This window comes from Melanerpes formicivorus, unplaced genomic scaffold (genome assembly GCF_026170545.1).
Source record: "Melanerpes formicivorus ecotype bairdi unplaced genomic scaffold, bMelFor1.0.p_v2 SCAF_174, whole genome shotgun sequence".
Classification (NCBI taxonomy): Eukaryota; Metazoa; Chordata; class Aves; order Piciformes; family Picidae; genus Melanerpes; species Melanerpes formicivorus.
In genome coordinates, this window is record NW_027142526.1 from 540507 (window position 1) to 567249 (window position 26743).

At 53.2% G+C, this 26743-nt stretch overlaps 1 protein-coding gene across 1 annotated transcript in view; it reads right to left on the reverse strand.

Annotated features, from left to right (window-relative positions):
* LOC137457370 (WD repeat-containing protein 44-like) overlaps nucleotides 1-24759 on the reverse strand; it is a 47411-nt gene extending 22652 nt beyond the window's left edge. Inside the window, 7 exon segments of the mRNA XM_068169271.1 lie at nucleotides 3500-3592; nucleotides 3699-3829; nucleotides 4528-4606; nucleotides 4608-5147; nucleotides 7215-7289; nucleotides 14251-14284; nucleotides 24591-24759. Of these exon segments, the coding sequence (XP_068025372.1) occupies nucleotides 3500-3592; nucleotides 3699-3829; nucleotides 4528-4606; nucleotides 4608-5147; nucleotides 7215-7289; nucleotides 14251-14284; nucleotides 24591-24667 (1029 nt within the window). The 5' untranslated portion in view covers nucleotides 24668-24759.
* Nucleotides 24760-26743: the final 1984 nt, after the last annotated feature.

Genomic DNA, 26743 nt, shown 5'->3' on the forward strand with positions numbered 1-26743 from the left:
ACGCTGGCGCACCAACCACCCACGCAGAGGGACAGCTGCACCTCCTCACAAGCTTCACTTTCACAAACCAGAAATGCAGCTGTAGAGACATCAGCCACTGCCTGACACTGTCCATGCTACCATCAAACATGCTATGTGATGCTGGGTGCTGCACTTGGGTCACAATCACCCCATGGAGGCTCCAGGCTTGGGGCAGGGTGGCTGGAAACTGCCCAGCAGAGAAAGACCTGGGGGTACTGATTGGCACGCAATGGAACCAGGAGCCAGTGTGTGCCCAGGTGGCCAAGAAGGCCACCAGCATCCTGGCCTGGATCAGCAATAGTGTGGTGAGCAGGACCTCTAATGGGCACTAGTGAGTCCTGGGCTCAATTTTGGGTCCCTCTTTCCAAGGAGGACATTGAGGGGCTGAAGCAGGTCCACAGAAGGGCAAGAGAGCTGGGAAAGGGTTGGGGGGGAGCAGCTGAGGGAACTGGGGTTGGTTAGTCTGGAGAAGAGGAGGCTGAGGAGAGACCTCTCTACAAATCTCTGGAAGAAGGTTGCAGTGAAGTGGGGGTTGGCCTCTTCTACCTAGTAGGTGATAGGATGAGAGGAAATGGCCTGAAATTGTGCCAGGGGAGGGTTAGGTTGGAGTTGAGGAAAAAGGTCTTTGATGCAAGAGCAGTGAGGGATTGGCACAGGCTGCCCAGGGAGGTGGTAAAGGGATTTAGAAGTCAGCTAGATGTAGTGCTTAGGGATGTGGTTTAGTCAAGGACTTGGCAGAGTAAGGCTAATGACTGGACTTGAAGATCTTACAGGTGTTGCCCAGTCTAGGTAATTCTGGGATGCACACACACTGAAGCCTTCCCCTTTCAACTGTACTCACAGTTGTAGCCCAAGACAACTTTTACGTAGAGAAAAAGCATTTAGAGGTCACTGGTAGTACAGAAAGGGAAAGGGATTTTTCAGCATTCATAAACATGAAGAGCTGCCAGCAACAGTGAGAAAAGCTGCAAGTGATCAATAAAAATGAGAGCTGGCAGCACCCAGGCAACATCATCAGGGATAACAGAAGCTACTAATGGGAGAAAGTACTTTTTAATAGCAGGAAATTTATTCTCTTAGTGACTCCTCCCCCTTTCAGATGCATGACAAAGCACCAAGGTTGCTGGAATTCCCTCACACTGATGTCTTGCCATGTGTTTGCACAGCTAGAAACACCAACTGATACTATCAGAGCTCCCACTTGCAAAGGCCAATCCCACACATGACTGGGGGACCAGAGTGCTCAGGTGGACAAAGCCAGCCTGCCACTACTGCTATTTGTATCCCTTGTCACAGAAGGTAGTGGAGCACAAGAAGTGACTGTGAACAACCCCATGGCCCAGTATAGGTTGGGGGCTGACCTGTTAGGAGAGCAAGCATAGGGGAAAGGCACCTGGGGGTGCACAGAAGGATGACCATGAGCCAGCAATGTGCCCTTGCGGCCAAGGTGGCCAAGGGCTTCCTGGGGTGGATTGGAAGGGCTGTGGTCAGTAGGTCAGAGAGGTTCTCCTGCTCCTCTACTCTGCCCTGCTGAGGCCACAGCTGGAACATTGTGTCCACCTCTGGGCCCTTCAGGTCAAGAAGGAGCTCAGGGAACTGCTTGAGAGAGTACAGCACAGAGCCACAGAGATGCTGCAGATAGAGGAACATCTCCAGGCTGAAGCTTGGAGCAGAGGAGCCTGAGGGCTGGGGATAAAGATGTGCAGGGCTGGAGCCAGGCTCTGCTCTGAGATGTCCAAGGACAGCACAAGGGGCACTGGGGGCAAACAGGAGCAGAGCAGGTGCCAGAGGAACAAGAGGGAAACCTTTGTCCCTGTGAAGCTGCTGAGCCCTGGAGCAGGCTGCCCAGAGAGGTTGTGGAGTCTCCTGCTCTGGAGCCTTTCCAACCCCCCTGGTTGTGTTCTGTGTGCCCTGCCCTGGGTGACCCTGCTATGGCAGAGGGGTTGGAATGGATGACCTTCAGTGGTCCCTTCCAAGCCTTAACATTCTGTGACTACTCCAATTCATCCAACAGACTGGAAAAGGGGAAACATTGCCCCCATCTTCAAAAAGGGTAAGCAGGAGGAACCAGGGAACTCCAGGCCAGGCAGTCTCACCTCTGTGCCTGGAAAGATCATGGAGCAGATCCTCCTGGAGGCACTACTGGCTCAGAAGAATAGTGAAGAGGTGATTGGGAACAGTCAGCATGGCTTTGCCAAGGGCAAGTCCTGCCTGACCAACCTGGTGGCCTTCTCTGAACAGGTGACAACATCAATAGCTGAGGGGAGAGCAGCTGCTGTTGTTTGCCTGGGCCTGAGCACAGCCTTCGACACTGCCCCGCACCACATCCTGGTCTCCAGGCTGGTGACACATGGGTGTGATGGGTGACCACTGGATGGATAAGGAACTGGCTTGATGGCTGCACCCAAAGAGTGGCTGTCCATGACTCCATGTCCCAGGGGAGGCCAGGGACAAGCAGAGTCCCTCAGGGATCAGTCCTGGGACCTGTCTTGTTCAACATCTCTGTGGGTGCCATGGACAGTGGCATTGAGTGCACCCTCAGCAAGGTTGCTGATGACACCAAGCTGTGTGGTGCAGCAGACAGGCTGGAGGGAAGGGATCCATCCAGAGGGACCTGGACAGGCTGGAGAGGTGGGCACAAGCCAACCTCATGAGGTTCAACAAGAGCAAGGGCAGGGTCCTGCAGCTGGGTCGAGGCAATCCCAGGCACAAATCCAGGCTGGGCAGGGACTGGCTGGAAAGCAGCCCTGAGGAGAGAGACTTGGGGGTGCTGGGGGAGGAGAAGCTCACCAGGAGCTCTCAGGGTGCACTTGCAGCCCAGAAAGCCAACCAGATCCTGGGCTGCATCAGGAGAAGTGTGGCCAGCAGGTCGAGGGAGGTGATCCTCCCCTTCTACTCAGCCCTGGTGAGACCCCACCTGGAGTCCTGTGTCCAGTTCTGGAGCCCCTATTACAAGAGGGATGTGAAGGTGCTGGAAGGTGTCCAGAGAAGGGCCAGGAGGATGAGCAGAGGACTGGAGCACCTCTCCTATGAGGACAGACTGAAGGAGTTGGGGCTGTTCAGTCTGCAGAAGAGAAGGCTCCCAGGTGACCTAATTGTGGCCTTCCAGGATATGAAGGGGGCCTACAGGAAGGCTGGGGAGGGACTGCTCAGGATCTCAGGTAGTGATAGGACTAGGGGGAATGGAATGAAGCTGGAGGTGGGGAGATTCAGGCTGGAGGTGAGGAGGAAGTTCTTCCCCATGAGAGTGGTGAAGCCCTGGAATGGGTTGTCCAGGGAGGTGGTCGAGGCCCTGTCCCTGGAGGTGTTTAAGCCCAGGCTGGCTGAGGCTGTGGCCAGGCTGATCTAGTGTGGGGTGTCCCTGCCCATGGCAGGGGGGTTGGAACTAGATGATCCTTGTGGTCCCTTCCAACCCTGAATGAAACTATGAAACTATAATCAAGTACCAGATTGCATTATGATGTACAGACCACCATACCTCATCTGTGAGCTCTCTTCCAGAATTAGACCTGGGTCTTTGTGGTCCAAGTACTTCATTTGTTGTTTGGCCATCAGCTGCCTTCCCATTTTCCTGAGAACATGCAGTCAGAGCACATCATCAGGACATTGCTGCTGCTGAGACACTAAGCAATAAAAAAAAAGTTCCAGCTCTTGGACTTGTAACCACTCCCCAGTACCTGTGCAGTGACCACTTTCTCTCCGCTGGTGGCACTGGCCAAATCCAAAGAAGGCTGAGAATCTTTGGCCATGGCTTCTGTCACTGTATTTGGAGTTAAAAACCCACCAGCTGGGAAGCTCTCTCGAGAAACTGAAAAGAGATCTGTATTAGAAAGGAGATCATAGCCCTTGCCACAGGCTGTGGATTGCTGGAATTCTAGTATCAGGGCTGCAGAACCTCCCCTGTGGGGCCAGGCTGGGAGAGTTGGGGCTGTGCGGCCTGGAGAAGAGAAGGCTCCAGGCAGACCTCAGAGCAGCCTGCCAGGACCTGAAGGGCTCCAGGAGAGCTGGGGAGGGACTTGTGACAAGGGCTGGGAGTGCCAGGATGAGGGAAAATGGCTTTGAGCTGGGAAAGGGGATATTGAGACTGGAGATGAGGAAGAAATTGTTGAGAGTGAGGCTGGGGAGACTCTGGCACAGGCTGCCCAGGGAGGCTGTGGCTGCCTCCTGCCTGGAGGTGTTGAAGGCCAGGCTGGATGAGGCCTTGACCAAGCTGTGCTGGTGGGAGGGGTCCCTGCCCATGGCAGGGGGCTGGAGCTGGATGAGCTTTAAGCTCCATTCCAATCCAAACCATGATTCTATGCTTCTATACAATGAATATTCTCAGACCTGGTCCCAGCCCAGTGTAACAGATTCCAATCATAAGTCAATTTACACAGAACAGAAACTTCTGCAGATCATCCCCTGCCCTCCAACTGCTCTGCAGCATTGTATGACTCTTTGAATGACTCAAAACACAGAAATAGCAACCAAGTTGTTAGCTGAACCCATCCACAGCAGAATCCTTACCTTCTAAGCCAGGTTTCTGCACTTCACCCTCCAGCTCGCTCCTCTTCTTGCGGGGCGGGGGAGCCGGCCGGGCGGGGGGGCGGCGGCCTTGGCGGAGGAACGTTTGCTGGAGGTGGTGGTCGTGCTGGGACAGGTTTCTTGGTGCTAGCAACTATATCAGGCTCTACAGTAAGCTGCCTTGGTGGCTTTGCTGGAGGTATCTCTTCTGTTGTGGAAAGGTCTTTGGTAGGTAAATCTGAAGCCATTTGTTCTAAAGCGTTTGCCTCTTTTTTGTCTGTTCCATCCTCACTTTTTGATGCTGCCTCCTGTGCTTCAGTTCCAGCAGCTTTATGCTCAGCTGAATTTGTTACTTTTGTTAGTTCATCAGTTTCCTGTTGCTCAGAAGTCAACAGAAGCTTCCCTGAGTCCAATTCAGCATCCTCACAGGCAGGTTTTCCAGGATCTTCCTGCACTGGTACTTTAGCAGCTAAAACTTCTGGGATAGGACTAACAATACCTGCTCCCGAAACCAAATCCTCTGCATCTGCAGCTGGACCAGTCAGTTCTGTTCCTCTAGAAGCCAGAGAGTCACCATCCAGCTCTTGAGCCTTCTGACTTTCTTCTATAATACTGTCAATGATCTTAAAGAGAGAAAACCATTCTCTGTTAATCACCACATCCTTCTAGGGCACACTTAGCAGTCAGTCCATGCAACACCCACAACAGCTCTTCCACTTAAGAGCTGCTTTGGATGCACAAGGAGCTTGGTTTAAAGAGTCTGCAGACTAGACCCTAGGTTCAGAAACAGGCACATCAGGAAAACAAACCCAAGTGGCTAATTTCCATTCCTCTTCAATATACTTTGAAAGAAAATTTAGGAAGCAAAAGCTGTTCACTCTCCAGAGCTCTCATGCACCCTAGGTTGGGCAAACCTCAACATCAATCCAGGCTGGGGGGAGAGAGATTGAGAGCAGCCCTGCAGAGAAGGCCTTGGGGGTGCTGGTGGGGGAGAAGCTGGGCAGGAGCCAGCACTGGCAGCACAGAAGGCCAAGGGCAGCCTGGGCTGCATCCAAGAGTGGAGAGAGAGGATCCTGCCCCTCTGCTCTGGGGAGACCTCACCTGCAGGGCTGTGTCCAGCTGTGGAGGCTTCAATACAGGAAGGACCTGGACCTGATGGAGAGGGTCCAGAGGAGGCCACAAGGCTGACTGGAGGGCTGGAGCACCTCTCCTGGGGGGACAGGCTGAGGGAGTTGGGGCTGCTCAGCCTGGAGAAGAGAAGGCTCCAGGCAGACCTCAGAGCTGCAGTTCACTATCTGCAGGGGAGCTGCAGGCAGCTGGGGAGGGACTGTTCAGAAGGGGCTGTGGGGATAGGATAAGGGACAAGGGTTTGAAAGTGGAGCAGGGCAGAGGTAGGTTGGCCATCAGGAGGAAGCTCTGCACAGGGAGGGTGGTGAGACACTGGCACAGGCTGCCCAGGGAGGTGCTTGAGGCTCCACCCCGGACACATTCAGGATTTTAGGAGCAGATGTTAGTCAGTTAGAGGACAGAAAGGCTCTGCAGAGGGACCTCGACCGACTGGAGAGATGGGCAGAGGCCAACAGGATGGCATTCAACAAGTCCAAGTGCCAGGGGCTGCACTTTGGCCACAACAACCCCAGGCAGAGCTACAGGCTAGGGTCAGAGTGGCTGAGAGCTGCCAAACAGAGAGGGGCCTGAGGGTGCTGATTGACAGCTGCCTGAACATGAGCCAGCAGTGTGCCCAGGTGGCCAAGAAGGCCAAGGGCATCCTGGCCTGCATTAGGAATAGTGTGGCCAGCAGGAGCAGGGAAGTCCTTGTGCCCTGTGCTCAGCACTGGTTAGGCCACACCTTGAGTCCTGTGTCCAGTTCTGGGCTCCTCAGTTTAAGAAGGACATTGAGAGACTTGAAGGTGTCCAGAGAAGGGCAACAAGGCTGGGGAGAGGCCTTGAGCACAGCCCTGTGAGGAGAGGCTGAGGGAGCTGGGGTTGCTTAGCCTGGAGAAGAGGAGGCTCAGGGGTGACCTCATTGCCCTCTACAACTACCTGAAGGGAGGCTGTAGCCAGGTGGGGGTTGGTCTCTTCTCCCAGGCAGCCAGCACCATAACAAGAGGACACAGTCTCAAGCTGTGCCAGGGGAGGTTTAGACTCGAGGTGAGGAGAAAGTTCTTCACAGAGAGAGTCATTGGTCATTAGAATGTGCTGCCCAGGGAGGTGGTGGAGTCCCCATTCCTGGAGGTGTTCAAGAGGGGATTGGATGTGGCACTTGGTGCCATGGTCTAGTCTTGGGGTCTGTGGTGACAGCTTGGACTCGATGACCCTCGAGGTCATTTCCAACCTTAGTTATACTGTGATACTGTGATCAGACTTGATGTAGCCATGAGCAACCTGCTCCAGCTGGAGATGTTCCTGCTGCCTTCAGGGGGTCGAACAAGATGCCCTTCCAACTTGATGCAATCTGTGAAGTTGTGACTATGGTTCTGTAAATTACACCAATGGTGAGTTCTGTGATCCTGCAAATTCCAACGCTGGTGAATCCTGAGGCTTAGTTTGATCTTTACCCTTTAGATGAACATTCTTACTTCCAACACTGACAAATCCTAACCTGTATGAATCAGCCTTCATCCTGAAAGTACTCAACGATTCCATATTGCTGGTGGGATGAAGGAAGCACAGAACAATCTTTAACTAACCTCTTTTGAATCGTCTTGTTTAATTTCTTGTACAAAGGTTTCTTCTCCAGCTTTGTGTAGTTTGCTCTCTGTATCCTACAGGGAAAAGAATTACATAAGTTGATGGCAGTAAGATCTGCAGTAAGGGGATCTAACAAAGTTATGGCTACAGCAAATTATAGACCATGAAGGACAAGGGAGGGGATTTCTGCCCCTCTGCTCTGCTGAGACCCCCCTGCAGTACTGCCTCCAGTTCTGGTGTCCCCAGCATAGGAGGTAGAACTGCTGGACAGGGTCCTGAGGAGGCCACCAAGATGAGCAGAGGGATGGAGAACCTCTGCTGTGGGGACAGGCTGGGAGAGTTGGGGCTGTTGAGACATGAAGATAAAGCTCCAGGGAGACCTCAGAGCAGCCTGCCAGGACCTGAAGGGCTCCAGGAGAGCTGGGGAGGGACTTGTGACAAGGGCTGGGAGTGCCAGGCTGAGGAACAATGGCTTTGAGCTGGGAGAGGAGAGATTGAGAGTGGAGATGAGGAAGGAATTGTTGAGAGGGAGGCTGGGGAGACTCTGGCACAGGCTGCCCAGGGAGGCTGTGGCTGCCTCCTGCCTGGAGGTGTTGAAGGCCAGGCTGGATGAGGCCTTGAGCAGCCTGTGCTGGTGGGAGAGGTCCCTGCCCATGGCAGGGGGGGTTGGAACTGGATGGTCTTTGAGGTCCCTTCCAACCTAAACATGGTTTCCCCACAGGAACACATCCAGGTGGGGCTGGAAAGTCTCCAGAGAAGGAGGCTCCACAGCCTCTCTGAGCAGCCTGCTCCAGGCCTCCAGCACCCTCACACCAAACAATTTTTTCCTCATGTTGAGGCAGAAGTACTTGGCTTCAAGCTTGTGTCCAGTGCCCCTCGTGCTGTCACAGGACACCACTGAACAGAGGCTGGCTCCTTCTTCTTGACACCCTCCCCTCAGATACTTATAAAACTCAATATGGTTCCCTCTCAATCTTCTCTTCTCCAGACTGTCCAGACTGTATCTCAGCCTTTCCTCGTCACACAGATGTTGCAGTCCCTTCACCATCCTCATAACCTCCATTGGACACTCTCTGGTATATCTCTGACCCTCTTGAAGTGGGAGCCCAGAAGTGGACACAGTGCTCCAGGTCTAATAGAATCCTTGGTGGTGGAAGGGATCTGTGCTCAGCCAGGTTCCACTCCGCCCATCCTGCAGAGCCCATTTGGTGCGCAGCGCTGCAGCCCCCACAGGCCAGCTGCTACCATTCTAACCCAGTGTTGTTAGGCTTTGCATTTAACTCTGCTTCCATGGCTTTTCTGTGCACGAGGCTCCTGAGCTCCATAGCAAGCTGCCACTTGCAAATACCGGATGGGATCCATCCTAGGGTGCTGAGAGAGCTGGCAGATGTGCTAGCTAGGCCACTCTCCAGCATTTCCCTCCAGTCCTGGCTCACAGGTGAGGTCCCAGGTGACTGAAACTGGCCAATGTGGTCCCCATGCACAAGAAGAGTCAGATGGAGGAACCTGAAAACTCCAGGCCTGGCAGCCTGACCTCAGTGCCAGGGAAAGTGATGGAGCAGATTATCCTGGGGGCAATAACTGCACCTGAAGGATGGCCAAGGGCTCAGGTCCAGCCAGCATGGATTTAGGAAGGGCAGATCCTGCCTGACCAACCTGATCTCCTTCCATGCCCAGGTGACTGCCTGGTGCATGTGGGGCAGGCTGTGGATGTGGTCTGCCTGGACTGCAGCAAGGCCTTTGACACTGTCCCCACAGCAAACTGCTGCCTAAACTGTCAGCCCCTGGCTTGGACAGCAGCTCTCTGAGCTGGGTTAGGAACTGGCTGGAGGCTGAGCCCAGAGAGTGGTGGTGAATGGTGCCACAGTCAGCTGGCAGCCAGGCACCAGTGGTGTGCCCCAGGGAGCAGTGCTGGGCCCTGTCCTCTTTAACATCTTCATTGATGATCTGGATGAGGGCATTGAGTCAGTCATCAGCAAATTTGCAGATGACACCAAGCTGGGAGCAGATGTTGGTCAGTGAGAGGGCAGAAAAGGCTCTGCAGAGGGACCTCAACAGGCTGGACAGATGGGCAGAGTCCAACAGGATGGCATTCAACAAGTCCAACTGCCAGGGGCTGTACTTTGGCCACAACAACCCCATGCAGAGCTAGAGGCTGGGGTCAGAGTGGCTGAGAGCTGCCAAACAGAGAGGGACCTGGGGGTGCTGATTGACAGCTGCCTGAACATGAGCCAGCAGTGTGCCCAGGTGGCCAAGAAGGCCAATGGCATCCTGGCCTGCATTAGGAACAGTGTGGCCAGCAGGAGCAGGGAGGTCCTTGTGCCCTGTGCTCAGCACTGGTTAGGCCACAACTTGAGTCCTGTGTCCAGTTCTGGGCCCCTCAGTTTAGGAAAGATGTTGAGCTGCTGGAAGGTGTCCAGAGAAGCGCAATGAGGCTGGGGAGTGGTCTGGAGCACAGCCCTGTGAGGAGAGGCTGAGGGAGCTGGGGTTGCTTAGCCTGGAGAGGAGGAGGCTCAGGGGAGACCTGATTGCTCTCTCCAACTTCCTGAAGGAAGGTTGTAGCCAGGAAGGGGTTGGTCTCTTCTCCCAGGCAATCAGCACCAGAACAAGAGGACACAGTCTCCAGCTGTGCCAGGGGAGGTTTAGGCTGGAGGTGAGGAGAAAGTTCTTCACAGAGAGAGTCATTGGTCATTGGAATGTGCTGCCCAGGGAGGTGGTGGAGCCCCCATCCCTGGAGGTGTTCAAGAGGGGATTGGATGTGGCACTTGGTGCCATGGTCTAGTCATGAGCTCCTGGGTGACAGGTTGGTCTCGATGATCTTGGAGGTCTCTTCCAGCCTTGGTGATACTGTGATACCTCCCCAGGGATTTTTTGGACCTTGGCAAGTTTTAGAGTGACTTTAAAAAGCTGGAGAGCAAATCTACAGTTGGGTGTAAAAAGGAAAACAAAGCTTGTTCTAAACACATTTCCTTGGTCCAATGAGTGGGATGCAGTTTTACAATCTTGTCTCATTCTCCCCTCCTCCTCCTGGCTGCTGGCAGGGCTGCTTCACAGAGGAGGTCTCCAACAGCCTGGAGACAAGCAGCGCTGACTTCCTAACCATGCTTTTGAGCTAACTGAAATTCCCCTAACATCTCTCCTCTTCTCTTTTCTTCTACCTAACCAAAGGGAAAAGGGAGGGAGAGGCTGGGGAGGATTTCTGTGCTGTTTGTTTTTGCAGAAGCCTGTATGCTGCTGTAAATCCTGTGCATGCTGTACACAGTCACTGCATTCCCTGACTGCTTGTAAAATACAGCTCCTCCATGTGCTTCCCAGCCAAGCTTCTGTTGATGTGGGTGGGTTAAAGCACTTCCTAGTACAGGAATCCAAGAAATTTCTCCCCAGACTCTTTTCAGATGCTTAACTAGTCAAACAGAATCACTACAGCAGAGTAACTTACCCTACTGTAGCTGAAAAACCCCCACACAGCCCTTGGAGACTTCCAGCTTGGAGAGTTCTGACCACATCGTGCAGACATGGCTGCAGCTATGCAACTATTCTTCCTCCCTCTCCACTCCCTCCTTCCACAGAGTTTTTCAGATCTCAATGCAAGTTCTGTTTTGCTTCATCACTAAAATCTCCCCTCGAAGGCATGAGGAGTGGATCCCTGCAGGGTACCAGCAGCCACAGGAGCCCATTCCATTCATTGACATTAGGCTCACACCCCTGCTAAACTTTGGACTTCAGTATTTCTTACCCATTCCAAGACAAACTATACCTTTAGTCACACACTCACTCCACTGATGTGGTACCAAGCAGAGAAATCTTATTGATGATCTGGATGAGGGCATTGAGTCCATCAGCAGTAAATTTGCTGATGACACCAAGCTGGGGGCAAGAGTTGATCTGCTGGAGGGTTGAGAGGCTCTGCAGAGGGACCTCAACAGGCTGGAAGAGATGGGCAGAATCCAAGGGCAGGAGATTGAACACATCCAAGTGCCAGGTGCTGCACATTGGCCACAACAACCCCAGGCAGTGCTACAGGCTGGGGTCAGAGTGGCTGAGAGCAGCCAGGCAGAGAGGGACCTGGGGGTGCTGGTTGATGGTAGGCTGAACATGAGCCTGCAGTGTGCCCAGGCAGCCAAGAGGGCCAATGGCATCCTGGCCTGCATCAGGAACAGTGTGGCCAGCAGGAGCAGGGAGGTCATTGTGCCCCTGTACACTGCACTGGTTAGGCCACACCTTGAGTCCTGTGTCCAGTTCTGGGCTCCTCAGTTTAGGAAGGAGGTTGACTTGCTGGAACGAGTCCAGAGAAGGGCAACAAAGTTGGTGAGGGGTTTGGAACACAGCTCTGTAAGGAGAGGCTGAGGGAGCTGGGGTTGCTCAGCCTGGAGAAGAGGAGACTCAGGGGTGACCTTATCACTCTCTACAACTACCTGAAAGGAGGTTGTAGACAGGCTGATGATGGTCTCTTCTGCCAGGCACTCAGCACCAGAACAAGAGGACACAGTCTCAGGCTGCGCCAGGGGAGGTTCAGGTTGGATGTTAGGAAGAAGTTCTATACAGAGAGAGTGATTGCCCATTGGAATGGGCTGCCTGGGGAGGTGGTGGAGTCGCCGTCATTGAAGGTGTTCAGGAGGAGACTTGCTGGGGTGCTTGGTGCCATGGGTTAGCTGTTTGGGTGGGTTGGATTGGTTGATGGGTTGGACACGATGATCTTGAAGGTCTCTTCCAACCTGGTTTGGTTTATTCTATTCTAATAAAAAAACCTACTCTGCAGGAGCTTTGGCCAAGTGACAGAGGAAGAGACTTCCAAAAAATAGAAAACACCCTGCAAGAACATGGAGAACTTCACAGCCAAGAGCTCAGTGAAGGCATTAAAGTCAGTTTTGCAGGTCAGTGATTGCACTGATTGGAAATTACCTCCAAGATCATCCAGTCCAATCATCAAGCCAACATCACTGCCATTAAACCACATCCCCAAGTGCCATGGCCACAGGTTCCTTGAACCCCTCCAGGCATGGGGACTCCACCACCTCCCTGGGCAGCCTCTGCCAGGCCCTGACCACTCTGGCACCAAAGACATTTTCCTAATCTTCAACCTAACCCTCCTCTGGCACAATTTCCTCTCTTCTTATCACCTGAAACTAGGTAGAAGAGACTAACCCCCACCTCACTGCAGCCTGCTCTCAGGGAGATGCAGAGAGCAATGAGCTCTCCCTCAGCCTCCTCTGCTCCACACTGAACATCCCCAGCTCCCTCAGCTGCTCCTCCACAGCCCTGTTCTCCAGACCCTTCCCCAGCTTCATTGCCTTTTCTGGATATGCTCCAGCCTCTCAGTGTCCTTCTTGGAGTGAGGGGCCCTAAACTGAATCCAGGACTCAAGGTGTAGCCTCACCAGTGCTGAGTCCAGGCGGACTATCCCTGCCCTGCTCCTACTGACCACATCACTGTTGATCCAGGCCAGGCTGCTGGTGGTCTTCTTCCCCATCTGGGCATACCCTGGTTCACCTGCAGCTACTGTCAACCAACACCCCTAGGTCCTTCTCTGCTGGGCATATTCCAGCCACTCTGGCCTGAGCCTGGAGCCTTCATGGGGTTGTTGTGACCCTAGTGCAGAAACCAGCACTTGACTTTGTTGAACCTCATACAACTGACCTCAGTCCACTCATCCAGCCTGGCCAAGACCCTCTGCCGGGACCCTTCCTACCCTCCAGCAGACCAACACTGCCACCCAACTTGCTGTCACCCGCAAATTTTCTGAGGGAGCACAAATCCTCTTCTGCAGTCCATTGCTAAAGTCACTAAAGAGAAGTGGCTCCAACAGGGAGCCCTGGGGAGCCTCACTGGTGTGTGGGCTTTTTTTCAAGGCCTGTAGATGTCACACTGGTACTATTAAAGGGACATTAAACACAGCACAAGGGAGGGGTTACAGCTCTCTTCTGTAGGATGCAGCATCCATGTAAGGAGCCTGACCAGTGCAGGGTGCTGCTGACACATCAGCAGCACTCTTTACACTGCGATCTCCTAACACTCTGCAGACCCAATCTCAAGCTTTGTTCTGTGGAGTAGTGGTGCTGTACAGTATCACCTTTAGCCCTGCTGGGCCCAGCAAAGGAGTGGTGTTTGTACAAGGTTGCAACTCCTCACCTAGCTGCAGCTGCACTCTCCCTGTGCCTAGGTGCAGCACGCCAATTACCTGCGTGGGACGTGGCAACGCTGCCTCAGGAAGCTAAATACAGTGTTTGAGCCTCACAGCTCCTGAAGGGGAGGCTGGGCAAGTACAGGCACTGGGAGCCTGCTGAAGGCAGAAGAGAACCAAATCAACCCTTTCATAGAACTGGAGACCAAAAGCCAAATTCTGCAGAGACTTACTTGCTACTTATAAACTACTTGAGAGAAGGCAGCCCTAGTAATTAAGGAAGCCTCAACTGCATGGCACAGAGGTGGCTCAGGATAAAATTAGCTCTAAGTCACGGTAACAGACCCTAAAGAACAGGAAAGCTGGAGCTTGAGACACAAGCAACTGTTGCTCCCTACAGCAAAGCAAGCCTAGGATTTCCTGCTGTGCAGATGGCAGGGCTGTCACAGCACCTCTGCTATGAGGATAGGTTGAGGGAGCTGGGGGTGTTCAGCCTGGAGAAGAGAAGGCTCTGAGGGACCTGGTAAGAGTCTTTCCACAGCTAAAGGGATCCTACAGGAAGGCTGCAGAAGGACTTCTCCTAAGGGTGTCTAGAGACAGGACAAGGTTTGAGGCTGAGGGAGAGCAGGGTTAGACTGGAACTTAGGAAAAAAAAATCTTCAGTACCAGGGTGGGGAGACTCTGGCACAGGCTGCCCAGGGAGGCTGCAGCTGCTTCCTCCCTTGAGGAGTTGAAGGCCAGGCTGGATGAGGCCTTGAGCAAGCTGTGCTAGTCCCTGCCCTTGGCAGGGGGTTGGAGGAGATGATCTCTGAAGTCCCCTCCGACCTGAGCCATCCTGTGATCCATGATCTTCTTTAGGTTCAAATGCTGTCTTCAGCAACAAACATCTGATTGATTTTCAAGAAGAAACTCACCTTTAATACATGGGATCCAACTTTCATTGGTGACCTGAAAGAGAACACAAATTTACATACAGCTCAAAGAGAACTAAGTCATCTTGACAGTGAGCTTCACATTAACCAGCCTGGAGCGCAGTCCTCCGCGGCAGTCGAGTACCGCATGCTTCAGACAAGCAACCCACTGAACGCTTCTAAGACCAAACAGCTTCAAATCAAGTCCCCAGCAGTCTACAACACATGCATCCACAACTTTAACAGCCCCTGAAAGTTTCTCAGCAGCATCTTCCAGTAATCCTGTTCCTCTCACCCTTTTCCTGAAGCTATGCTAAGCACAGACTTCAAGATGCATTGCCAAGAACTTCCGATGTGCCAGCACAGGGAGCATCAGGTAGGCAAAGAAAGCAAACTCTCAGCAAGCAGAAGCACAAATGCCCCAGGAGGTTGCAAATCAAGTCCCTGAACTCCAGTCTGTAGAAGCAACACTTTGGGAGCCATTCTGCCTTTTAGCCTTTCTAGTAGCACAACATCTTGTTACAGACTCATGAAATGGCTTAGGTTGGAAGGGATCTCAGAGACTCAGAGATCATCTGCTCCAAGCCTCTTGCCATGCTCCTGCTCGTGACCCTCAGGACAAATGTGTTTTGGTTACCTTCTGAAAGGAGGGAACAGGCTCTGTGCAGCTTTCCAGAGTGCCTGCTCCAACCCAGGCAGCCTGCCAGGAGCACTCACACATACCCTCTCATTTCACTAATTACATGAGAGAATGAGGTGTCCTGGGGGAATGCTACCAACTAATTACCTCTCTTTGGGTCACCACTCAGCACAAGGAGTGAGCAGCCAGCTCTTAATATCCTGAACCTACATTTTCCACAAGACTTCATAGAATCAGAGAATTGTCAGGGTTGGAAGGGACCTCAAGGCTCAGCCAGTCCCAGCCCCCCCGCCATGGGCAGGGACACCTCACACTACATCAGGTTACTCACAGCCACATCCAGTCTGGCTTCCACCACCTCCCTGGGCAACCTGTGCCAGTCTCTCACCACCCTCATGGGGAAGAATTTCTCCTAACACCCAGTCTGAATCTCCCCACTTCTAGTTCTGTTCTATCCCCCCCAGTCCTATCACTCCCTGACACCCTCAAAGTCCCTCCCCAGCTTTCTTGTAGCCCCCTACAGGTACTGGAAGGCCACAGGAAGCTCTCCTCAGAGCCTTCTCTTCTTGCACAACTTTAGAAGGTTACTTCTTACTTACTCTGCCTACAGGATCTCACTCCTATATACAGAAGTTGAAAGCTTGGCTCAGATGGTTTTTCAAGGTCCCTTCCAACCTGGGCTGTCCTATGAATCTATTAGTCACAAGCTGAGACCAAGTGACAGTTCACTTCCTTAAAAGCTTAATCCCAAGGAACTACAACCTGGATTCTACAAACATGCCAGCTGGCTACCAAGCTGAGTGACACTCAACACCTTTGAGCCTTACAGACAAAGACCTCAGTCTAACTGGTGCCTCCTGTCTCCAAAACCATGGGGCAGTACAGTCTGAAAAAGAAAACCATTCCCATTTAATTTAAGATTTTCAGTTCCTCTCTTTACTGCCTGAAAGCTTTCCAACCACAAGAAGAAAAGATCACATTTCTACAGCAGAGTGAAGCACACCATGCAAGCACCACGGGCTGGGATACAGAGACAGCTGCTGCAACTCACTGAACACCTGGAACCTAGCTGCTCCTCTTTGGACACTGACATTTAAGATGCACAACATTCTTAACATTGCCTCAAGGCATAATCCTAACATGCAAAATCCAACCTTAATGTTGCAAAAAAACCCCAAAACACCCCCAAAACCCCAAGAGGAAGCTAAGTGATTTGCCCTGCAAAATGAAGACATCTTTTGGCTCTCAGAACGCCCTGCCAGGGAAGGTTACACCCGGTGTGGAATTGCTGGCTCCTGAGCTATTTTCAGTGTTGCTAACTCTTGGATCTCCTCAGAAACATGGGCAGGAATGGTGTGCAGTGAGTGTGTGAGGTGTAAACACAGCACTAGTGCCTGGGGCTCAGTCAGGTGCAGGGTCTTGCTCTGAAGGCAGTGCTGAGGTTACAACTCAAAATGCAAAGAGGTATTTTATTGTTTTTAGAATAAACCAAACCAGGTTGGAAGAGACCTTCAAGATCATCGTGTCTAACCCATCAACCAATCCAACCCACCCAAACAGCTAACCCATGGCACCAAGCACCCCATCAAGTCTCCTTCTGAACACCTTCAATGACGGCGACTCCACCACCTCCCCGGGCAACCCATTCCAATGGGCAATCACTCTCTCTGTATAGAACTTCTTCCTAACATCCAACCTGAACCTCCCCTGGCGCAGCCTGAGACTGTGTCCTCTTGTTCTGGTACTGGGTGCCTGGGAGAAGAGACCATCATCAGCCTGTCTACAACCTCCCTTCAGGTAGTTGTAGAGAGTGATAAGGTCACCCCTGAGTCTCCTCCTCTCCAGGCTAAGCAGCCCCAGCTCCCTCAGCCTCTCCTCACAGGGCTGTGTTCCAAACCCCTCACCAACTTTGTTGCTCTTCTCTGGACTCGCTCCAGCAAGTCAACCTCCTTCCTAAACTGAGGGGCCCAGAACTGGACACAGTACTCGAGGTGTGGCCTAACCAGTGCAGTGTACAGGGGCAGAATGACCTCCCTGCTCCTGCTGGCCACACTGTTCTTGATGCAGGCCAGGATGCCATTGGCCCTCCTGGCTGCCTGGGCACACTGCAGGCTCATGTTCATCCTACCATCAACCAGCACCCCCAGGTCCCTCTCTGCCTGGCTGCTCTCAGCCACTCTGACCCCAGCCTGTAGCACTGCATGGGGTTGTTGTGGCCAATGTGCAGAACCCGGCATTTGACTTCTGTCATGAGAATTCCCACCAACAAGCATACCAGCCCTGGTACAGGCAAAGTATTTCTCCACAGGTAATGAAAAACACAAGTTCAAGAGACATTGCTACCCTTTTAGACTTCTTTAGCTAAATAGTTACATGTAAAACCCACGCTTGCCCCTGCTCAAGTGAAGATGGTGATCAGAGGGCTGGAGAACCCTCCCTGTGGGGCCAGGCTGGGAGAGTTGGGGCTGTGCAGCCTGGAGAAGAGAAGGCTCCAGGGAGACCTCAGAGCAGCCTGCCAGGACCTGAAGGGCTCCAGGATTGCTGGGGAGGGACTTGTGAAAAGGGCTGGGAGTGCCAGGCTGAGGAACAATGGCTTTGAGCTGGGAGAGGAGAGATTGAGAGTGGAGATGAGGAAGGAATTGTTGAGAGGGAGGCTGAGGAGACTCTGGCACAGGTTGCCCAGGGAGGCTGTGGCTGCCTCCTGCCTGGAGGTGTTGAAGGCCAGGCTGGATGAGGCCTTGAGCAGCCTGTGCTGGTGGGAGGGGTCCCTGCCCATGGCAGGGGGCTGGAGCTGGATGAGTTTTGAGGTGCCTTCCAACCCATTCTGTGCTAAGGGGACCAGAGCGAGAAGGCACACAGCTGGTACAGCACACACTTGTCGTGCCAAGGTGACACTTCCCACTGTAGCTACACCCTTTTAAAACACTGCAAAGCTGCCACAGCCCTTTGGCAGTAACACCACCCTCAGAGACATGTATGATATAGCCAAATAAATGGAGTGGCTTGCCTGAGATTACTGGAGTCACATATTCACAACCAGCAACTGATCACCACTAAGGTGCTTCTGAGCTGTTGGTATCTAGACAAAGTCAGTCACAGAAGAAGTTTGGTGGCTGAGGTCTCTTGTAGTTCAACATGACCACAAAATGGTCTTGCCTTCCCAGCCACCTCAAGGTGCCAGAGTTCTCCACTCCTCAGTTTTACTTTCAGGCCACAATGTTTCTGGAGACAGTACCTGAGAGGCTTTTGGAAGGCAGATATAGTGGAAAGAGTCTGGCAAGGCTCATCAGACCAGTGATCAAAACTTGACTTTGCTTTGAGAGGTCTGCAGCTCTGCAGGGATTTCAGGCAGGACATGAATACAGACACTTGCACCTGGGTCCCTCACTCCAAGAAGGACATTGAGGGCCTGGATCAGGTCCAGAGAAGGGCAAGAGAGCTGGGGAAGGGCCTGGAGAACAGGGCTGGGGAGGAGCAGCTGAGGAAGCTGGATTTGTTTAGTGTGGAGAAGACAATGCTGAGAGGAGACCTCATTGCTCTCTACAACTCTCTGAAAGGAGGTTGCATTGAGGTGAGGGTTGGCCTCTTCTCCCTAGGATCTATGGATGGAACAATAGGAAATGGCCTAAAATTGTGCCAGGGGAGAGTTAGGTTGGAGGTGAGGAAAATTTTCTCTGCTTCAAGAGTGGTCAGGGACTGGCAGAGGCTGCCCAGGGAGGTGGTGGAGTCCCCATCCCTGGAGGTGTTCAAGAAATGTGTGGCTGTGGCACTTGGGGCCATGGTTTGATGGCCATGGTTGATGGTTGGACTGGATGATCTTGGAAGTCTCTTCCAACTGAAACAGTTCTCTGATTCTGTATGCCACAGAAATGAAAGGCAACTCCTTACTGTTGGTGTCTAGCCTGAGCAGTTAGTAAAGAGCAGGATTTAAAAGCCACTTCTGCCTTAGTTTTTCTTACATGATATCACTGTAACCCCAGTTTAGCAGAGGAGAGGTTCAAGTTTATCCACACAGAGTAAACAAGCACAGAGAAAAATCCTATTTCACCTGCCCAAAAAAAACTAGGCAGCTGGTGAAGCTGGAAGTCAGTCTCAGGAAGACATTGTTATTTATTTACTCAGCTTTCAAACTCACTCCTGTAGTGACCAGACTCCAGGAAGCAGCCGCTCCCACTGCAGGTAGCTCCAACCTATTACCCATTTGAAATGCTCCACATTCCAGCATGCTCTGGGACAGAGAACAATGGCAGGAATGGCTGCAGGCCCAGCAGCCTGCTTCCCTGGGACATGTGCATTGTTCCACAGCAGGTGTGCTAACAGATGGGAAGAGCTTCAGCTGGGAGGGGTGGCTGACACCCAGGCAGGCTCTGTGGCTGCCCAGTCAGACCTGGACGGGCTGGAGAGCCGGGCAGAGGGAAGCTCATGGCAAGTGTAGGGATCCTGCACCCTGGGAGGAACAAGACCAGGCACCAGAACAGGTGGGAAGCAGCTCTGCAGAAAAGGACCTTGGAGTGCTGGTAGACAATGAGTTCTCCATGGGACAGCCATGTGCCCTCATGGCCCAAGAAAGCCAGCAGTGTCCTGGGGTGCTTCAAGAAAAGTGTGGCAAGCAGGTCAAGGCAGATCCTTCTCCCTTTCTACTCTGCCCTGCTGAGGCCAGACCCGGAGCACTGTGTCCAGTTCTGGGCTCCCCAGTCCAAGGGGGACAGGAAACTACTGGAGAGAATCCAGTGTAGGCCACAAAGATGCTGAGGGGCCTGGAGCATCTCTGTTAGGAGAAGCTGAGAGACCTGGGGCTGTTGAGCCTGGAGAAGAGCAGCCTGAGAGGGGATCTGATCCATGCTGACCAATAGCTAAAGGGTGGGGGGCAAGAGCACAGGGTGGTCTCTCTTCAGTGGTGCCCAGTGACAGGACAAGGGGCAGTAGATACAAACATTCAGAGAACATTTCACTTAAACATGAGGGGAAACTTCTTCCGTGTGAGGGTGCTGGAGGCCTGGAGCAGGCTGCCCAGAGGGGCTGTGGAGTCTCCTTCTCCAGATGGAGACATTCAAAACCTACCTGGACATTGCTGCTGTGTGACTTATTCTAGGGAATGCTGCTCTAGCAGGGCAGATGGACTAGACACCCTTCAGAGGTTCCCTTCAACCCCCTGCGATTCTATAAGGCATATGTTAGCAGCAGCACACCTACAGACCATACAGGTTCAACCAGCAGCCCAGGAACTGTTTACAGCTGTCCTTCAGCCTGCACAGGCACTGGGCATGGCTGCCCTGGAAGCTCCAATTGCTCTTGCTGCAGTTCCCTGGGGCAATCCACAACTTGAGAACCACAAGAATTCATCACTGCAGCACACGGTTTGGTTTGGGCTGCTCTTGGGAAGTGTTTGGGAATTTCAGCTAAGCTCAGAGCACAGAAACTTTCTGCAGTGCTGCAAGACACTACAACATCACCAACCCTGCAGACTGCCTCTGCTTGCTGCAAAGAGCACTGCTGCATGTTGGCTAAAGCACCTCTGAACAAAAAGGTTGCACAGAGCATGTTCCACGTGTCAACAACTGCACATGATCAAGCTGCCTACACAGAATAGAATCACAGAATGGGTTGGGTTGGAAGGGACCTTCAAGACCATCCAGCTCCAGCCCCCTGCCATGGGCAGGGACCCCTCCCACCAGCACAGGCTGCTCAAGGCCTCATCCAGCCTGGCCTTCAACACCTCCAGGCAGGAGGCAGCCACAGCCTCCCTGGGCAGCCTGTGCCAGAGTCTCCCCAGCCTCACTCTCAACAATTCCTTCCTCATCTCCACTCTCAATCTCTCCTCTCCCAGCTCAAAGCCATTGTTCCTCAGCCTGGCACTCCCAGCCCTTGTCACAAGTCCCTCCCCAGCTCTCCTGGAGCCCTTTCAGGTACTGGGAGGCTGTTCTGAGGTCTGCCTGGAGCCTTCTCTTCTCCAGGCTGAACAGCCCCTACTCAGCCTGTCCTCATAGCAGAGGTTCTCCAGCCCTCTGCTCATCTTCATGGCCTTCTCTGGAATCTCTCCAACAGTTCCTTGTCCTTCTTTTTCTGGGGGCAAAACTCAGTTCTTCAGGAAAAGCAAAGACACTTGCAAAAGACAGGACTACTGAAGGTGGAATCCAAGAATTTAATTGAAGGTATCAGAGGCTAGTCCTGATTTTCTACACCACCTCCTGAATTCAGGGCCTTTTGTTTGGGTCTTCATAACAATTTTTAGCATACATTAGGAAAAACCTCACCCCTTACTGTCAGGCACAGGATGTTCAGACTATCAGCTTTGGCAATTGCTGATTTCAGAGTGTGGGGGGGGCTGTCATTTTTCTTATAGATAAAGTACAAGAGGGCCTATCATATGCTTGAATCCAGACCTCACTTCATACTCTCCTTCTCTCCAAACTGACTTCCTCCTCTGGCCAGAACTTGTGCCACTACATGTTAGGGTCTTTTTCTAAGGCTATTCTGCGGTCACAGTCTTCGAAGCAATGTGACAGAGGTTAAACAAGTGCAGCTTCTGTCAGACTGCCTTTCCCTCTCCACTCCCCTAGCTCCCTCACAAATAGGTTCCTTCACCAACCAGCCCACCAAGGCACCTAGATGATTTATCTAGCACCTAGAAGCAGAAATGCTTGAGAGACAGTTACCTGACAGGTGGACACTCTACACACATGTGAAAGGCAGAGGGGAAGGACACAGGGTTGGCCACAGGGGATACAGTCAGCTCCCAATATCTGCTTGCAGCAAACTTCACCTCACTCAAGTCATCAATTCAGAGGCACTACCTCAGTCCACTACCATCTGAAAGAGTCATCTTGTAGCAAATGTCATCATTTTTGCTAATTAATGCTAATTTGCATTTCTAATTCTAATGCTAATTGGCTAATTCTTAATGAGCACAGGTCACAGGAATGGTGGGGGCTGGAAGGGACCTCTACAGATCATCCAGTCCAAGGCACCCACGGCAGGCTGCCCAGATGGGTTTGGAATCTCTCCAGAGCAGGAGACTCCACAACCTCTCTGGGCAGCCGGCCCCAGGCCTCCAGCACCCTCACCCCAAAGAACTTTCTCCTCATGCTCTCCTCCCAGGTTCCAGTTCACGTCCGCTGCTGGCCGCTACTGGAAAGCGCTTTGCCCCTTGCCCTTTAGCTACTGACCAGTATCGAGTCCATACGTCCTCGAAGATACAGACATGGTGCTTCTGCTAGGAGGGGGCTTTAAGCATCAGCTCTCAGTGACTTACAGCAGGAACTGGGGGCTCACAGCCAGCTGGAATATTCCCCTCTCACACATCAAGGAATAAACAAATACCAAAGAAGTCAACAAGTTTATGTAAACAGTTGTCACCACTTGTAGAGTTTCTGTGTCAGCAGCTATTAAACTTTCCCACATGGAACTTAGGGCAAGGGAGAGGAAGCTCCAAGCTCCACACTCTTATTAGAGTTTATCCACAGCACCCCGCTAAAAATTTTTCTACAGCATAAACTGACCCAAAGGATTCCCAAGTGTTGTTTGCTGATCATCAGAACGCTGAATGGACCAGGAAATGCCTCACACCACACAGGACAACACAAACTTCTTCTCAGTTGCCCCTTCCACAAAGAAAAGGTGTTTGGGGTTGGATTTTCTTGTGGGTCCCAACCGGATGTAGCTTTGAGACCCCTGCATATCTAGCGGCAAGCTCAAGCCTGCTTCCGAGAAGTGTTTGCTGCACATGAGATCAGCTTCCAGGAAACCTCAGAGTTTACTTAGAGAAAACACTCTCCATGTTGTCAGCACAGCTTCAGCAGCAGGCTGAGTTACAGGCTATATTGCAAACTAAGCCCTCCTAACTCAAGCTGACAGAATTCAGTAGATTGCATTGATGCTTTCTTGTAGGTCACAGAAGAGCAGTAGCAAAGCAAAAAGCATCTCCCTTTTTAATTGCTAGTGAGTGACTTCAGCCTCTCAAGATCTGCTTAGCTACAGGTGCTGGCACCCTGCAAATTGCAGACATGTGGCTTTCTCTGTACCAAATAAAAGACAGGATGTGCATTGAGGCCAGACTGAATGGCTCACTTTTACCAAAAGGTCTGGTTCCTTCTTCCTGCCTGTGGCTTCTGGCTACACAACCCCCAAGCCTTCGTCCTCTCCTGTCTCCACCCTGCCAAGTTCCAGCTGTTTTAACTTACTGGACAGTTTTGGCTACTTCTAGCTTTCAGCTGTTTTCAATTACTTTGAGTTAAAGCAACTGGTGGAAGAGCTTCAGGATCACCAGCACCAGAGCAAGGTGAGCAGCTGGAGTAAAAGCTCACAAGCACTGATAGTTTACCACGTGAGGAAAGGCTGAGAGCTGGGTTTGTTCAGCCTGGAGAAAAAAAGGCTGAGGGGAGACCTTATCACCATGGAACAGTATATAAAAGGTACCTACCAGACTCCTTTTTTGCCATGAAACAGACAAGGGGGGAAGGACAAGTTACTGATGGGGACATTCCCATTGGACCCCAGAAGAAAATGTTTCCCATGAGAACAGTCAGACACTGGAATCATCACCCAGAGAGACTGGAATCCCAGTGGATTCCCCTGCACCAAGCAATTTTAATGCTCAGCTTGCCAGGGTCCTGAGCCAGCTCATTTCAACTCTGCTATCACCTAGAGAGGTTGGAGTAGATGATCCTTGGGATCCCTTCCAAGCAGGCAGTCTGGGATTCTGTGAATTTGGCTCACCATGTCCTGCAGAGCTGCCCACAAAGATGAGCTTTTCACCAGGCTACACAAAAAGCTAAGGTCACAAAAGCTTTGCCCCAGGGTGTGTGGGTGAAACAGATGTAGTCTTTCCTCTCTGCTCCAGGCATCCAGTGACCACTGATGCACAGGTCAAAACAAGCCCTCGGCCAGTTGTTAGAGCTTCAGAAGAGCAGATGCCACGATCCACGTCGTACTGCTCTTTGAACACGCTACAGGAAACAGGTTTGGTCCAGGCTACACAAAAAGCCGAACTGACACAAGCTCCAAACTGCTGCACACACACCTGGAAAGAGAGACTTAAAACTGACAGAGAGGGAGCATTATTCAGCTAACACCAGCAGGGCAGTGGCACCGCGCCGAGGTTAAAGCGCCAGGAATCCACATCAGGAACTGTCACAGCTTCCCTCACAGAGCCAGGCACAGGCTAAACACAAGCAGCACCACCAACACCAACAGGCGACAGAGCTCGCCACAAGTCACTCTGCACGCAGCAATAGTTAGCCCCTTGCTGAAGAGCCTCTTTTTTTTCTTCTCTTTTCTCACAAATGAGTAATTTTAATCACATTTCAGTCCCCACAAGCCTTTTCCAAGAGCTCCCCGCTGCTGCCTCGGGAAGGCAGGTAGGATCTCGGCCAGGTAATGGCTCCGGCCATACCCACACGCCTGAGGAGGTACAGCGGGAACTGCTCCCTTCCCTCGCACCCTCCCGACTTTGGGGCTCGCCCCTCGCACCCCTAGTCCCGCTGCGCGCAGCCCCTCCGCCTGCGGCCAGCAGGGCCCAAGCACCCCGCTGCCGGCCGCTGAGCCTCTGCTCCCAGGCTGGGGAGGCGCAAGGCTGGGCGGCAGACCCTGCTCCCTCTCTCCACTACCCCAGGTGCTTTCCTACAGGGCCGGGGGCGGCCGAACTCCCTCAGGGTCGCGCTGAGGGATGGGATGGGATGGAAGGGCAGGGCGGCGGCGGACTCACGGCGCGGGGGAGGCACCCGCCAGGTGCACGTCCTCGGGCGCGTCGTAAAACTCCTCGGTGTCGCTGTCGGAGGCCATGACGGCGCCGAGCCGAGCCAGGCCCAGCCGCCGGCAGCGGAGCGCAGCAGACGGCGGCCGCCGCCACCCCAGGGCACGACGGGCGGAGGCCGCCTTACTCTCGCGGGAACCGCGCAAAGCCCGCCCCCTGCCGGGCGGAAGGGCCAGGGGATGTCTCGTAGGGCCCGCCCCTCTGCCGGGCGGAAGGGCCGGGGGATGTCTCGTAGGGCCCGCCCCCCTGCCGGGCGGAAGGGCCGGGGGATGTCTCGTAGAGCCCGCCCCCCTGCCGGGCGGAAGGGCCGGGGGATGTCTCGTAGGGCCCGCCCCCCTGCCGGGCGGAAGGGCCGGGGGATGTCTCGTAGAGCCCGCCCCCCTGCCGGGCGGAAGGGCCGGGGGATGTCTCGTAGGGCCCGCCCCCCTGCCGGGCGGAAGGGCCGGGGGATGTCTCGTAGGGCCCGCCCCCCTGCCGGGCGGAAGGGCCGGGGGATGTCTCGTAGGGCCCGCCCCCCTGCCGGGCGGAAGGGCCGGGGGATGTCTCGTAGGGCCCGCCCCCCTGCCGGGCGGAAGGGCCGGGGGATGTCTCGTAGGGCCCGCCCCCCTGCCGGGCGGGAGTTCGTGCGGAGGGCGGGCGTGCCTGCGGGCCGTCCTGTTGCGTCACCGCCGCTGCCGCGCGTGCGGAAGCGCTGAGGTGCTGGCGGTGCCTTGCTCTGACTTGTGCGTGAGGAGGGAGGGAGTCGCTTCCTTTGTTGAAAAGAACCTGGTGTACAGCCTCTGCTTCATGATTCGGCTTTTCTGCAGTCAACATCTGATCTCCACCACGGCAGGGGAGGGGCAGATCTCAGGAGGAAGGTGCAGCAGGCTGTACAGCACCAGGGTACTCCCTGCAAAAGGCAGCAGACGGAGCACAGGGCTGATCCTTTGGGAAATCCCCGGGATGGACTCTCCGTTTGGGATGCTTGGTAGGGTGAAGGGCCACGAGGATGAGCAGAGGGCTGGAGCTGCTCTGCTATGGAGACAGAGTTGGGGTTGTTCAGCCTGGAGAGGAGAAGGCTCCCGGGAGACCTTGTAGCCTTCCAGGATATGAAGGGGGCTGCAAGAAAGCTGGGGAGGGACTTCTTAGGGTGTCAGGGAGTGATAGTGACTTAGAGAAAGACAAGAAACTCTCCAATTACAGTTCCTTGTATTATGCTTCTATTTCAGTGCTGGACACAAGTTGGATCTCTCCAAAAGACCTGTGTGCCTTCAGAGGGTATTGTGCAGGCTTAGATACAAAAAGTTACTCATCTAAAATGACAGTGGCACGTTAATACTTTATAGCAAAAGTCCAGATGCTTCCTATCTATACAAAGGTTACCTATCTAACAAGTATGCAAACTGTCCAGGTGGTGTCTATCTATATGTCTACTTGTCTCCCCACTTCCTGCATTGCAGCTGCCACTGGGGAGTCCCTTATCAGCTCTGTTAACTCTGTTAAACTTGATAAACATTTTAAAAGAATTTCCTGCTAATCAATAGGATTGGGGGGGATGGAGCAAAACTAGGAGTGGGGAGATTGAGATTGGATGTGAGGAAGAAGTTGTTCCCCATGAGGGTGGTGGAAGCCTCCTGCCTGGAGGTGTTTGCAGCCAGGCTGGATCACAGTATCACAGTATCACTTAGGTTGGAAAGGACCTCGAGGATCATCGAGTCCAACCTATCAACACAGACCCCATGACTAGACCATGGCACCAAGTGCCACGTCCAGTCTCCTCTTGAACGCCTCCAGGGTCGATGACTCCACCACCTCCCTGGGCAGCACATTCCAATGCCGAATGACTCGCTCGGTGAAGAACTTCCTCCTCACCGCGAGTCTGAACCTCCCCTGGCGCAGCTTGAGACTGTGTCCTCTTGTTCTGGTGCTGGTTGCCTGGGAGAAGAGGCCAACCCCTTCCTAGCTACAACCACCCTTCAGGTAGTTGTAGAGGGCAATGAGGTCACCCCTGAGCCTCCTCCAGGCTAAACAATCCCAACTCCCTCAGCCTCTCCTCATAGGGCTTGTGTTCAAGGCCTCTCCCCAGCCTTGTTGCCCTTCTCTGGACACGTTCAAGTGTTTCAATG